The 14,677-nt window shown below is 51.8% G+C and overlaps 3 protein-coding genes across 3 annotated transcripts; 1 reads left to right on the plus strand and 2 right to left on the minus strand.

Moving 5' to 3' along the window:
- Positions 1-155: 155 nt before the first annotated feature.
- On the minus strand, positions 156-1,302 carry N0V96_010420 (uncharacterized protein; the record flags this gene model as incomplete). The annotated part of the gene is made up of 3 exons (XM_053197003.1): positions 156-642; positions 704-948; positions 994-1,302. 3 exons carry the CDS (start codon positions 1,300-1,302, stop codon positions 156-158), a joined length of 1,041 nt encoding a protein of 346 aa, XP_053045492.1.
- Positions 1,303-4,402: 3,100 nt separating this feature from the next.
- On the plus strand, positions 4,403-6,138 carry N0V96_010421 (uncharacterized protein; the record flags this gene model as incomplete). Its single annotated transcript, XM_065758940.1, has 3 exons — positions 4,403-5,050; positions 5,205-5,621; positions 5,833-6,138. The coding sequence occupies 3 exons, from the start codon at positions 4,403-4,405 to the stop codon at positions 6,136-6,138; spliced, it is 1,371 nt and encodes a 456-aa protein (XP_065612463.1).
- A 4,325-nt stretch (positions 6,139-10,463) lies between these two features.
- Positions 10,464-14,414, minus strand: N0V96_010422 (uncharacterized protein; the record flags this gene model as incomplete). Its single annotated transcript, XM_065758941.1, has 5 exons — positions 10,464-11,934; positions 11,999-12,189; positions 12,299-12,697; positions 12,848-13,715; positions 13,795-14,414. The coding sequence occupies 5 exons, from the start codon at positions 14,412-14,414 to the stop codon at positions 10,464-10,466; spliced, it is 3,549 nt and encodes a 1,182-aa protein (XP_065612464.1).
- Positions 14,415-14,677: the final 263 nt, after the last annotated feature.

The raw sequence follows: 14,677 nt of genomic DNA on the forward strand, positions 1-14,677 counted from the left end.
TCAATAATTAAGGTGTTTGCAGAACCAAACTTCTAGTCCTACCATGATAGTGAGAGTGGATGATAGTGAGAGTGGGTAGGCGTTCTCGGTAGGAACTGCACTTCTGTCTATTCGATACAAGACGAAAGGAAATACACTCTCGAACATATGGCGGCTCAGAGGTCATCAACGAGAGGACTAGGTCCCTGCGGCATCCCGATCCTATCCTCAAACATCATCCTAAGAGCCTCCACCCTACCGCGATCCGACATGAATCGGAGATACTCGGCAGAGTTGGTTGTATCCATGTCGAGGATCCCCGGGTAGCCACCAGGCGCCGTGATATCCTTCCGAGCACTCCACTGCGAAGAATTGCGCTGGAACCCATCATCGAGGAGGAAGTTGGCAAACAGCTTCGAAGCATCGGGGTGCGGCGCGTCCTTGAAGATGGCGACAGACCGCGGCCAGCTGACAAAGAGCCCCTCCGTCGGAAAAGAGGCGTTGAGGCTGCCCGAGGACCGGAGACCGATGCTGGCGGTGAAGGTGACGGACTGCGTGCTGTTGGGCTGGCGTAGGACGGCCAGGGGCGATCCCGTACCGCGGACCCAGCGAGGCTCGTTGGCGAGGAGGCCGTCGAACCACTCGGGACCATATTGGTGCATTCTGAAAGACGATGTGAGTACTCCGGCATCTCAGAGAAAAGGAACGTCTGGGAGTATCTTACACGAGGTCAAAGATGTACGCGATAGCATCGTCGTCACTGGGGTGCGTCAGGACAATCTTGCCCTTATACTCGGGCTTCAAGAAATCCGGCCACTCCCGCGGCGGGTTCGCAAGCTTCTGCGTGTTCCAGACAGTCGACCACGCATTCATCGCAAAGCCGTAGTACGCCGCGCGTACGTGGCGGAACGGCGCCAACACCTTGAGATAGTTATTCGGAGCATAGTGCAGTAGCGCATCCTGCTGTTCCTAGCGGGGGTAATCCTGTAGGGCCTGGAGAATGATCGTGTCCACCTCGAGCGGCCTGCCCGAGGCGAGCTGTCTGTCGACGTTGACGCTGTGGTACTTGGAGCGGTTGACTGTGATGTTGAGCGTCATGTCCGGAAACCGGGTCTCAAAGGCGCGCTTGAGACCGTCTTGCTGGGTGACTTCGTCGCCGCCGTGCCAGCATGTTACGATGCCGCCTTCCGCTAGGGCGGCTTGGTAGATTTCGTCAATGGTGCGGTTCTCGTTGACTTGTGGGGTGTCGAAGCCGAGAGAGATGTCTGCTGAGGAGGCTTGGTGGGCTAGGAGGGCACACAGCAAGGGCAGTGAGAGACGCATCTTGAAATGAAGGTAATGATTGATGTGAGAGAACTTGTTGAGGTGTACTAGTGGCGTATCATGACTTGATGTTCGTCCGATGTCAGCGAACTTATACTCGCGAGACGATGATGATTATCAATAGACATGATGAACTAAAGGCTGGTTACTTGGCGAACGCGTAATAGTCGAGCTCAGCCCACAGAGGCTATGGCTTGGCGATCATGAATTTGGTGAAGCTGCTTTTCGTCCTTGGATCTCATCAGGTCATTGACAAGGTTGACGTTGACTTTGTTTCTGTACGATTTCCATGATCGGCTAGGGGCACTCGACTTACTCGAATAAAGTTGCTGACACTAATCACGGTTTTTAGCTTATAGCCGGAAATCGACTGTAGCCCAAACACTTACTTTTGTAGTAGATCATCCGATAAATTAAGCTTAATCATTAGACTAGCTACTTCTGGTACCTCACAGCTGTAACGGCGCGCGGGTCCTGACTCAGGTTGGGAACAGTTGCATAGAACCCGAAAACGGTATCAACTCGCCGTAAATCAGAGTTTACAAGCCCCTTGAGCACTGCCTGGATTGACATAGTCATCGGGCGTCTCAGATTACAAGTAGTGTACCGTCGACCAGTAAGAGAGTCCTTTTCTTCTCAAACAGGCTAATAACTCTAGGGCTATGCTCGCTACATCCTTACAATGTGAGGCGGCTTACTGAGCAGTTCGTTACGACAGGAGTTAAAGCGGCTAAGTTATCTACCGGACGTTGAGTCTCTCGGTCGGCTCGGCCGAATACATAACACCTTGCTCACGGAAACCGGTTTTCACATCGGATTTACAATATATAAGGCCATATCGAGGGAAAACGGTCGTAATGTGTTGACTGCGCTTGAGGTGGATGGAGGCTTGGCAGCGAATACTCCAGCCATTCCATTGCAGTCCGGTTCAAAGGTAACTATCAGAATATGCTATAACTTCCAAGCTTCTCGTTCGGTATCTCAAATTGTAGCTCAATTAGTCTAGCCATACTGTTACTGCCCCAAACTGCCTCCCGCATGTGTACTGAGCGGAGAATACAAACGCAACGCACGTTTCCGGTATCTCCCATCATCGCTATTAAAGCAAATGAACGATACTGCTGAACAGCAATAGTTTCTAGGCATCTCTTTGCGCCATATGATCAAGCATCAGAAGGGTCTAGTAAGAAAGCTCGATGAGCAACCCCGATAGCTGTGGTGGCATATCTGACAGCTGGGATAACATTGCTCAGGGGCCAGCCGCCGAACGTGTCGGCCCCAGATACGAGTGGGTAGGGCGTCAAGGTAAGATTCGAGACGGCGGATGTTCGAAAGTGATGTAATAAGACCGAGGCTATTTTATCAGGTAGAGAGTATCAGGACCGAGGAATTCATGGGGTTGAGGAATGAAAATTCACAATTCATTCGTCAATCGTCAACGACGCGCGCGTCTTCCGTGATTGTATTTGGACAACTTGCTTATTTTCCAAGGCAATATAGTCGTTGCCTACGACTTTGTTGTTCTGGTCTATTCCTTGTTGGTCGCGGCATGTGCATCAAATATTTGATGATAGTTGGGCTCACATCTCTTGCAAGTCAGCTTGGTCTTGTCACACTCGACGTGGCGAATCCCGGCTTTGTGACTCACGATGTCACAATTACGAAGTGACCAACGGGAAAGATCCGATCACTTTCTATGGATCAGTATGTCTGATTAGTTGTGTTGTCTTCTAGAGACGATATGCAGTGAATGGGGCGCTGTCTACCGTGTCAAACAGCCTGTTCTGGCCTTGGCAGTTGAAGCTCCCGTAAGCTTCGGTTTCGTCCGGATAGTTATCATGTCGAACTTCTTGAAAACAGCGTCAAGTCGTCGCAGGCTCGTTTGACAATGGACAGAGGCTTCCTTCCTGGCCAAGACAACAGGCCTACGAGAGTTAAATTAGTTGACGCAGAAGACTTGGTTCAGAAAACTCGCACAAAATTAAACCGGAGAAGGGTTCAGTGTGGTCCGGAGTACTCCATAGTGGTCTACTAATTCAGCCTCAGTCCGGATGAACGCTCGAAGAAGCGCGGCATTAAGAAGCGTACCACTGAGGCTCTGGCGTAGATATATCTCTAGGTCTATGGATTTAAGGAGCATCAGGCTCTAAGGTTTGATATAATTTCTTTCCCATCCCCACCTTTTCTTTCAGTTTTCTCAAATACTGACTAGGTCTTCCTATTTCCCATAACATTGGCAGTTACTTCCTTACTTCCTTACATTTATTTGAGAAACACATATTTAGTAGCCAGATGAGATACATAGCAGAGTAGATGAAACCGAGTTCGGCGTCTGACGCTTATTTCATACTCATTCGAGTCCCGACTGTTCCGCTGTAGCTGGTGTGTGATGCAAGGGAAGAGGCCCATCTCCTCTAAGGTTAGGCCCGAAGATGGGGCAATTGATCTTGGCAACATACTATCTGAGAGATAAGAGTTGCAGTTGTGAGTAAGGCCGAACGTTCGGAAATTTTAACAAGCATAATGTTGCTAGTATCGAGGCGGCAGCGGATGCCATGACGTATACCTCCGCCAGCATAGGGAGAGAGGGTATGTGGTCCTTTGGGCCTTGGATCGGGAGCCGGTGATCACGGCCCCCGACTCAGTTGCACATGCTAGTCAATGTTGCTTCGCAAGATAGCAATACCGCCTTTTTATATACCGTGAGCGCATCTCATGCACAACTTTTTCCTAATACGGCGTAGCGACGCGGTTTATTGGTGGAAATGGGTTTCTTAACCGTGATCGCTACTATCTACGGCCTCTACACTGGATGCCGGTATATCGAAGGACAACTCTAGGGAGAAAGGCTGAAATTACCATTCAATTCTTTTCAGTGGTCGCGCTCATCGTGAGCGCGTTATTTTTTGATATAAAGAGTGATCATATAACCCGACTAGGCAGTGTATGGAATGAGATGACCAGCGGCAACTTCTTACATGAGCTCTTTGAACATTCTCCTCAGCAAACTTTCTTCGAGATGTATATGCCAGCCAAGGCCGTGGCCATTGCCTTGGTTACGCTGTAATTCAACGCAGTTCGTAGCCAGCAGCTTAAGGCCATGATTCTCGCAGATACCAACCGCGACGGTATCGTGGATGACGGCGACGCCACGGACAGAGCATTCTGGACCCCTTCTCGCGGCGCGATCTTTCTACCAAACGTCGGCGACTCCCTTCAACGCTGTCCTAATCAGGATCTTCAGGGTAACCCTCTCAGTAATCACGAGCTAGCATCTTGCCACGATGCTTCTGGTCACCTACTACTTGAGCCAAGCCTAGTTGCCCCCCTGAAGACGATCCCATTAGAAGTTTCAAACGACACCATTGCCCACATCTACGCCAGTCCTGACGCGGCATCTGAAAGGGTTCGTCTCTTTTACATGAACGGTTCGTCCGCCAACCCCACTGAGAGTGCTTCTTGGATCTTTGTGGATCCTGAGTTAACCTTCAACGCAAGCCATGTCCAAGCCGGTATCACTCTCGGAAGTGACGGGCGTGAGTTTGTGAAGGATTCGGCAAAATGGGATGGCAAAGTGAGGGTGCATTTTGATGTTCACACCAACGGTACTGTCATGTCCGACGCCGTTGAGCTCAAGGTGGCTCCAGTTCTTACCCATCACCATCTCCAACGTGTCAGCGCCTTTGTCAGCACCGCGGCAAATGAGACCGATCCTGTACAGCTCGGTTTCATCGGCCAACTTGATGAAGTAAGGAAGGCAGCAGGAATACAGGAGCCTCTGTATCTGTTCAACCAGAGTGATGATAATTGGGCATAGGATTTTGTTGAACCAGCATACGCTAGCATGCCCTTGACCCAACGGCCAACCTATCTCCCTCAGAATCATGCTGAGGTCGGCACAGTCAGTCCGTACTGCTGGCCGACAGATCTTTGAGCAACTTCGCGGGAAGGGTGTTGGTGGCTTCCAACCTGAGGGCGGACGCGGCGGCTATGGCGATCGAGAGATTAATGCATACGGCAACCTCGAAACGATCCCACCCTACACGTCTAAGAGTGGAGTCAAATATCCCGCCGGCCGGATCATTCATGGCAAGCATTACGACAAGATGCCAGCGGAAGCAACGATTGCCTTCTTGGAAGGCCAAGAGCTTCAAAAACCTCTTTTCCTCGAGTCTGGATGGCTACTCATCGGTCACGTTGATGAGTTCGTCCAGTTTCTACCTTCCAACGAGACGGGCCTTGGCTTCACGATTGTTATCGCTGACACCACGTCCGCCCTCGACTTGCTCAGAAACACCTCAGCGGCGGGACATGGTGGTGTGCGGGCGATTTCTTTCAATGGCTGTCGAAGGCTCATCTTCTATCACGAAAGAAGAGCTGGCCATAACGATCGATGAGCTTCTTGCCAATGAGACATTTCACGAGGTCAACGCTTATGCGCAGAGGCATATTGATGCTAATTTGGGAGTCCTGCTCGCTGAGATACCTATCCTTCGAGATCATGTGATTCGCATCCCCTCGCTTTCCAAGGCTCCCAAGGTGTCCTCCCTATCCTCGTATACGGAAACGGTAATGAAAGGCGAGTATTTGCTAGTGAGCTTCAGCCCGGCGGCTATCAACGGTGTCGTGTTGGACAACTACTATGTGAGTGCCAAGACTTGGGGTCCCGTGGTGGAGGGACGAGACATCTTTGAGGTTGCCATCCGGGAGGCATATGCAAAGGCTGGCATGGAGGTTGGGTTTGTGGACGATTTCATGTCGCATCACCACACCTTTGGTGAGATTCATTGCGGAAGCAACACTTTCAGGGAGACGGGCGTAGCGTGGTGGGAGTAGGGTTAACATGCTCGTGGTGTGTGGGAATGAGAGGAGAGGATGGGAGGGCCTGGGAGTCATTACTGTAACAGCTATATGTAGTGGAGAGAGCTATAGCATAGAACAATGTGCTCTGCAGTAATCATATGTTTTTCGTCCTTCAAGGCTTCCTCGTCACTTACCTATTCTGTGTGCAGTCTAATTACCCCTTGCCGTGGTGTCAGTACATTAACGTTAAGTTTCCTGGTCTGATACGGATTTTTTATGCTTTTATAAATTGCGGGATAAATGGTTATCAAATACTACTGGACTGATTGAATGTATCTTGTGTGTATTTCGTAAGATAAGTATAACGCGTCGATGAGAAGGGCGAGGTTAGGGCCTCGGTCAAGTGGTGGAGACTGATGGATAAGGGTGGCTGCGCGTGGGAATACTAGGCAAGGGAAGCCGGGCTGGCGTTATCACTGCTACTAAGCTGAATCTAAGCTTAAAAGGGGTTACACAGGACAAAAAGAAGATGCTGTAGTAGTGAGCGTTCTCTACTATCTTCAAATCTCACGGAAAGTTTCACGTTGCTCTTCCACGTTACAAAGACGGCAACTGTCTCTCAATTAGAACGTTGGTCTACCAGCGTAGCCAGAGGTAACGTTCTGCTACCATCATACAGCTTCAGCGATAACAGCATCCCTGCTATTCGCGGAAGAGATATCCTTTCATACTCCATATCCCAGATGCTGCTTTCCCTAGCCAGCAGGATGGACTCCAGCACACTCGCAATCTCCCGACTATCCCACATGCCTTCTTTTCTTCGCATGGCATACAGCAGCGAAATGGCCCTTTTCTGCAGATCCAGCTCACCAGAGAACCCAGCAATGAGGCTCATTCGCGGAATCACATCCGCAGCCAGAGTAAAGACTGGATACTGCATCGGCTCGGACTCGGCATATATGAGCGATTCAGCATCTTTCAGAAGATCCTGGAAATATTGCCGATCAAGAGGTTGCGAGCTCGGAGTCTCCAGACATTTGATAATCACCGACCAGTCCTTTTGCATGACTGCCATTAGTCGCGCCTCCCATAACTCTTGTCTGGTCGTTGACGAGCTTGACTGGAGGTGCTCAATGTAATTTGCAAGCCGGCTACTGAAGACATCAAAGAGATGGCGAGCTTTTAGCCATTCCTCGAGCCGCAGGTCATCATCTCCAAGTGGTGACATGCCCTCGGGCAAATTCAAGAATGAGGTCCAAGATATCGGCATGCTGCCTCGAACATTGTACCGTAGAGCCTTCCCAAAAGCATGGTCTACGAGGTGAAGATCGTACCGGGCCTCGATGGCGGAGGAGTACGGCTTGGAAACATCTGTGGGGCCATTGCCCCGGAAGAAATAAGACAGGTCCGGAATGACTTCTCCCTCTTCCAGTAAGTAGGCAGCATCGCAGCCAAAGCAGGTGAACATGTCAGCAAGATCGCATAACTGATCATAATAGTCCTTGACAGTCTCAGCCAGACATTTTTGGTGCACTGAAAGAGGTAACCCTGCCTGAGCATCCGTTGCCGCTTTAGACAGGGCGACCATGATGCCAGAGCCGGATCTAAGGTGTTGCAAAGCTTTGTCGTAACGTCCCTGTATGATTTCAAAGCAGATGAATACCAAACAAGAGACGAGCGATGTCCTGAGAGTGGTAGGCGAAAATCGTTCCATTTCCTGAGCCGTAAAATTCATGGCTTTGGAGCATTGTTGGGATGCTAGCATATCGTATGTCTGCGCGTCCGCAGCCTGATGTTCTTCTCTGTAGTCGCCTATGAAGCCTCGGTGTGCACATCCCAAGGCTATCAAGGCATGTTTAACCGAGTCGGAATAGTATCCCAATGGGATGATGTAACTGTTCCATAGCTTCTCCAGGAGCGCGACAGCCCCGAAGCCCTCAACTGTGCATTTTCGCACATGATGGAACATGGCTCTTTCTGTTGGTGTTCCTGAGATGTCCCAATTGACTGGCGGCGACATCGCTGATGCTTGCCGACGCAACCTAAGCTGGAAACATCTGCGTCTTCGACAAGCTGCCTGCCCCTTGGCACAGCATCTCCATAATGTCAATTACTGCAGGATTAGAGAGTGTAGCGGAATGAGCTTACTTGCTACATGATAGCTTAGTTAGTTTAAGAGTCACAAAGTGAGGGTGAGTTGAAAACTTACTGTGGCTGATGCTTTGAAGTGGCTTCAGGGGTAGCCTGCCCTGTCTTTTCCCACGCCTCCAACATGCTCCGTGATGGGCGACTCAAGCTGGCGGTGCAATGTGGCTTATCGCGTCAGGTTGCGATTGGCAAAGTTTGAGGCACGAAGCTTTCAACCGAGATCTCGTGGCTTTGATTGGATGCAGATAAGCATAACTCTGAGAGCGCGCAGGCGTGATGACATGCGGGAAGAGTGGGCTGAAACTTGCAGGTTTTCGACGAGCGAGCGCCATCGCGATTTTCTCCTGGCCAAAGCTAGCAGTTCAACTTGTTTCCGCTTTGGTCCCACAATTCGACCGATGCCGAACTCATTGACGATGTCTGATTCGCTGTCTGCTTTAGAGGATGAAACTGTGACATACCATACCGAAGGCGGTCTAAAAATGTTGAAGAACGCGTCACCATTGCTGCTGGCCACCATTTTTACGATCGGTAGTATTTATAGGAGAACGGGCGGAATCCCGAGATTTCTAGTAAGGATAGTTGCATATAGTAGTTCATAGAGTGTAAGTAAGATATCACGGACTTAGAGGGCGGTCTTACTCATAATAGCATTAGGCAATTGACTAGTCATCCTTGCCTCCCTAGATATAACATCATTTACAAAATCAATGTCTCTTTACTTACTAGTTCTGTTATCTCGTTTTCTTGATAATCAACAACTTTAATGAGAACGGAATTAGGTCAATAGGCCATAGTCTCACGGAACACGATACCGGCATCATATAAGTCATAGCGAGCCTTATTCTCTAGACGTCCAACTACTAGTTCTAGAATAATCATTATGAGACTCGAAATCAAAATTGCTTCAAGAAGCTAACCATCTACAGAAGGCGCATTGCCTTAGTCCTCATATTTTGTGGCACTACTTAGACCCAAACCTCACCGAATACTATGAATAACTGGTTTCTTCATTTCTGCCGGAAAGAGCCACTCGCTATTCAGTCTCCGTTTCGCTATATAGGAGTTGACTCAAAAGGTTGTTTCGTTCTTGTATAGACTATATGTATCTAAGAAAACCAGGCTAGCAGGCTGGACTTGCCCAAAACCCATGCACCAGCAGCACGTCATTGCACACACCACGGAGGTTTTCAGAAAGATTTACCCGGAGTATTCGTATGATTAAAACTCCGTAGGAGTAAAGTCTCCAAGATCGACAAGAGTAGAAAGTTATTGTGAAGGCTGGGACCATAATGCTAATTTCATTTATATTAACGAGTGAAGCATGACTGGCAAAGTAAGCACTGACCCAAAACTTTGTTCTCGTCAACGCAGATCTTCCAGCGTCTTCACTGTAGGCGGACTACGGAGCTGTCCGTTACCGATTATGCCTGACTCGAATGCATATTAAATGCCCGTGTAAGAGTTCGTATTTTGAATTTTGGTAAGGATTCAGGGGGGCAAGGCCTGCCTGTTTGATATAAACATCAAGTTCAAGTCCCAAGGAAAGTGAAGTGGCCTTCCGCAGTCTTCCTCGTCACACTTTGTCTCCAACTACCCACGATTCTTTCAGTATACAACCTTCCAAATATGCGTTCCACACTTGTTTTCGCGATTGCATCCTTCGCGAGCGGTGCTATCGCAGCTAGATCCATGGGCTACTGCCAAAACGCAGCAGGCGACGGTGGGGACATCGGAAAGACGAGGTTCTGCTGCGACTCCCAGTTCGACTTCCGCTTTTCAGAGGTAAGTTTTACAACGACTGGAACAAAACAAAAACCTGAGAAAGCAAATGTTAACGTGGGGGGATTCAATAGTCTGGCATATGTAACATCCCTGCGGGCTCGTGCGGTGGCATCAGCACCTGCTGTGGGACTGGTTTCTACGTCTTCAACACTTGTCCCGACACGTTTCCTTGTGCGAACAGCGCGGTGGACAAGGTCTGTCCCAAGAATCAGTCGTGATTTATAGTACTGAGCTAGGATGACTGAAGATTAATCTCCTTGATGTTCGCCATATCACGCTGCCTTGACGCGCAACTCATTCGTGATGTCGTGAAGACCGACTAGTTCAGCCCATGACGGCTTACCAAAGAGCATGTACTGCAGCTTCTGGAAGGATATCTCAACGGCACGCTAAAAGAGCAGGGTCCAATTCTAGCGACTAGCCACCTAAGTCAAATCAATAATCTCTGGCTCTGCTTTCCGTTTCGCCCCAGCAACAGGTGGCGGAGGCCGACTTGGCCCAGGAGCCGCAGCTACACCCATACCGTTCAGACTCGAGGGCGGTGATCGCGACGGCCATCCCGCATTGCCCGTTGTCGGCGCAAAAGCCCTGTGTTTTGCTCGTACTCCTGCAGACACCCGTGCCGACCCGTGAATCGGCTGGGGACCATTCATCGGTTGAGCATCGTTTAGGGGCGGTGGAACGGACGATAGTCCGGCTGCTGGCGCATTAAAAAACGACGGCGGCGGGCCGCGGGCAGACCCAGTCATCGGCTGATGTCTGTTCGTGGGCGGTGGAACCCACGCAGGCCCGAATGCCGGCACAATGGCGTGCCCCGGCGGTACATAACCTGCTGCAGCGGGTCCTGGACCAGGAACAGGAGCGGGAACATAAGCTGCAACCGGAGCCGCAACCGGAGCCGGAGCTGGAACTGGTGCTGGAACTGGGATCGGTGCCGGCGGATACGTTATACCACCCCGCCCGGGCACCAAATTTACCGGTCGCTGCCATAATGCTGTCGCAATAGCAGGATAATCCTCACCCAGCAAGACCCCCAACTTGGTCTGATCAAATGCCTGGAAGGCCTCCTCTGCCTCCTTGGCCCTCACCTGCTGCTTCGCGACATCCGTCTGCCCCACCTTGTTGATCACCATCGTGGGCCCTCCAGGCGCAAATCGCTCAGTCTCATGCGTAACACGGATGTCGTTCTCCTCGATCACCCTGTGCACGTGGTGTCGCTGCTTCTTGGCGCCAATGGTCAGGCGGAGTGACGTCTGCGCCGGGTTTGCGAGGAAGTTGTCCAGTTTGCTGCAATCGCCGCAGGTGCAGAACTGCACGAGGTACATGCCGCTTCCCAGCTGGCCGGCGGGCGGACGGACTGATCTCGAGCCGACGTAGTTGTCGCGGTAAGCTTCGAGGACGGCGGCGAAGAGTTGTTGGTAGCGTGGGGTGTCGAGGGGTGTCTTGGTGGCTTCCAGGATGGTGAGGAGTTCGCGCAGGAGCGGGATCCAGAGGACGGGGAAGTCGAGGGCGTGCATTTTGGGGGCGTGGCTGACAATCTTGAGGGCCAGTGGCAGGACTAGGTCCTCTTGCGGAGGGGAGGATGCTAGCTTGATAAGACCGGAGAAGAGGTCTGCCAGGGCGACGTGGTTCAAGGCGAGGCGGTGGTCGGGGGCAGAGGGCGCCGTCTGGCCGTATGTGAACCTCGCCGCCTTGTGGACTGGGTCGTCTTCCCTGGGGCCGTGGACCCTTTCGAGGTCGAGCATAGAGGTGAGGCCTTTGGCGAGCTTCTTGTACAAGTTGACCGCCAGAGTCACCGGGAAAACCTTCCGTCTGGCGCAGGAGAGCAGCTCTGATAGGAACTCTAGTGCGAAAGCTGGCGTGCGTACAAGTAGCTCCGTCATCAAGGGCATCGCCCTACAAGTGATAGTCAGTCATATGTACGTCTGGCGGTGATTTGGGTTTCTTGGAGGAGACTTACACAGAGGAAAGCCATTCAAAGTCAGCATACTTCTCAGCGCCCGTCACTAAAGCCAGACCATCTTGTCGGACGAAGATTGCGGTATCAGCAATGTCCTTGACACCTTTGGTGAGCGTTGCTCGTGCCCACTCCCGAATCTCGTCAGACAGAGGCTGGTCGATAGGGGCAAAAGCCTTAACTGCCTCAAAGATCTCGAAGAAATGCCGACCCCTGAACACTGTGGAAGTCAAGCTGGAACATCGACTAAGTGGTTAGGATGAGAACTTGGAAGCATGGGCTGAATAATGGGGGGAAACGAACCCGTTTTTTGATCTGAGAAAAGTCCACTTTGCCCTGCGAGACCTCTGCGTAGAGTAATTGATAGTAGCCAGCGGGCAGTGGCCCTTCCAGCCCCCTTTCGGCCTTTTTCTTGCTTACTTTCTCAAAAAAGTCCCAATCCTTCATAGCCAAAGCAGACCTTAACACTTTGCTCAGGATTTCGTCTTCAGCCTTTTTGGTACGCCTGCCTTGACGAGGAACCGACGTATCCCATATGTCCTTAAGTGTCTCAAAGGACGACTTGCTATTCGACGCGGCCTTGAGGATCGAATCTGTGAGATAATCGAGCAGTACAGCGCTGTCCTGGTAGTGATCCCACTTCGACCTCGTACTAGCTTTGAGGAACGAAGGGATCCTGTCCCGGCGAATGATGAGCGCGGCCTGAGTCCAATATTAGCGAGAAGGCCGCGAGGGGAAAGGGGAATTGAAAGCTCACTGTTACGCAGTACCAGTGGGTAGCTGTTGGTCCCTGTGGTTCATCTTTGTCAACATGACAAACGTGCCCGCCACTTCTCTGGATCGAAGACCTACCCAGTTGCCCTGGTACCCCTCATACTCTTCCTTCCGTTCAACGCCTTCAAAGAACTCGCTGGCGTCGAGAACATTTTTCCATTCCAACGCGATATCACGAAGTATCGGGCGCCCGCTCAAGTCCACAAGCACCTTGACAGACAACGACTCGTCCGTCACATCCTCGATGTCATGGGACAAATTCGCCTCATTAGGATCCTCCTCAAAACCATCCGAGCTAGATGCATAATCCTCATACGGCACACCACACGAATCGTATCCATCCATTCCATCAAAATCACCAAAGGAATCAATCGGCCGCTTCCGCTTCCGACGCCGACTCCATTTCTTCTTCGAATACCGCGCATTGCTCTCGTGCGCCGTCGGCCCCATCTCCATCTTCTCCGTCAGCGCCAGGAGGACATCAAACTCGAGCCCGGCCGAAAGCTCCTGCAGCGTCTGCACGACAGCCGCGTCGCGCCCCTTGAGCGCCTTCATCGAGATGCTAGACTCGGTGTACTCGTGGTCCAGGCCGTAGTAGACGTGGTCGACCTCGCCGCCGTCCTCGGGGTGCTCCAGCCATCGCCGGAGCGTGTGCCGCAGCTCGCGGGTCTCTTGCCTCCGCAGCGCCGCAGAGGGCCGCTGCTGCGAGGCCGCCGCCGCCGCCGGATCGACGGCTAGGTTGTACGTGAGCACCACGCGGTAGCCTTCCGTGACGGGCAGAACCTCGTGGTGGACGTCCGAGTACCAGCACGCAAAGGACTGGTCTGCCCCCGAGGTCTTGAATGTCTTTGTCTCACCGCAGTGCTTGACGACTATGTCGCCCCCCTTGTGGCCGCAGGGAAGGCATATGACGAGCGTGCCGAACATTTCGGGGCATTTCTCGGTGCTGATGACCCGAGTAGTGTCAGCTGTTTATCTTATACAGCTTCACGCACCGTAAATGACAACACACCAAGAAGACTTACTCGGTATGAGCCTTGAACATGGCCCCCTTTTCGTAAATCAATAACTTATACAGCTCCGCCGTCACAGGCGACTTGACGCCTAAATCCTGTGCCACAACAGCACAAATTTTTTGCAGGTCCACCGGCCAGCGCGGACTCCGGAGCTCGAAATGCGAGGAATCCAGCTCCCATGTGTTGCGCACAGCGATGTCGACGATTGTCTCACTTCCCTTACCAAACGGAGCACAGGTGGCCTTCTCAATCAGCTGCTGCACCGCCGGCTCCGGCAGCGGCAAGCCGATGGGTCCGACATCTTGGACCCAGAGATCCGGGTCCACGCGCCTCAGGGGGTGGAACGAGGCAAAGGTGCCCTGTGTCTGGATGCCGGCGAGTGCCTCGGCGAGGTCATCGTCAAAGGAGCGCTTCCAGTCCTCTGTGAGTGCGCTGCTGGCTACGGATGCTGCGTCATCATCGTGCTCTTGGCCGGGTGCGGCGTCCCTGGCTCCACTGGGTCCGGCCGTGACCTCGTTGTTGTTGGTGTCGGGCTTAGTGGTGGCCGTCTGATCTGCGAGAGCTTCACTCGCCCAGGGCTCCTCCTCAGTCTCAGGGACTGTGTCATCTGTGGGAGCTTGGGAATCCATCACGGCGTTTGGTATGGCAAAGGATTGGTCACATAGAAAGGGCTCCAGGAATCAATCTTCATCCCATTAACTTAATTGCACCAAGACGCGATGCGTTAAGGGGAGGATATAGATAGTGGAGAAGCCTTGTACCATCCCTGTTGAACAAGTACACATGAGGGAAGTTAGGTACAACGTCGAATGTCCAGAGTTGTCTCAGCTCAGAGACTTCTAGGCCACCGGATGGAGGATGATCACCAAACAGCTTGAAGTTAAAGTCAATC

Source organism: Colletotrichum fioriniae (assembly GCF_027942845.1).
Source record: "Colletotrichum fioriniae strain IMI 355084 chromosome Unknown scaffold_14, whole genome shotgun sequence".
Classification (NCBI taxonomy): Eukaryota; Fungi; Ascomycota; class Sordariomycetes; order Glomerellales; family Glomerellaceae; genus Colletotrichum; species Colletotrichum fioriniae.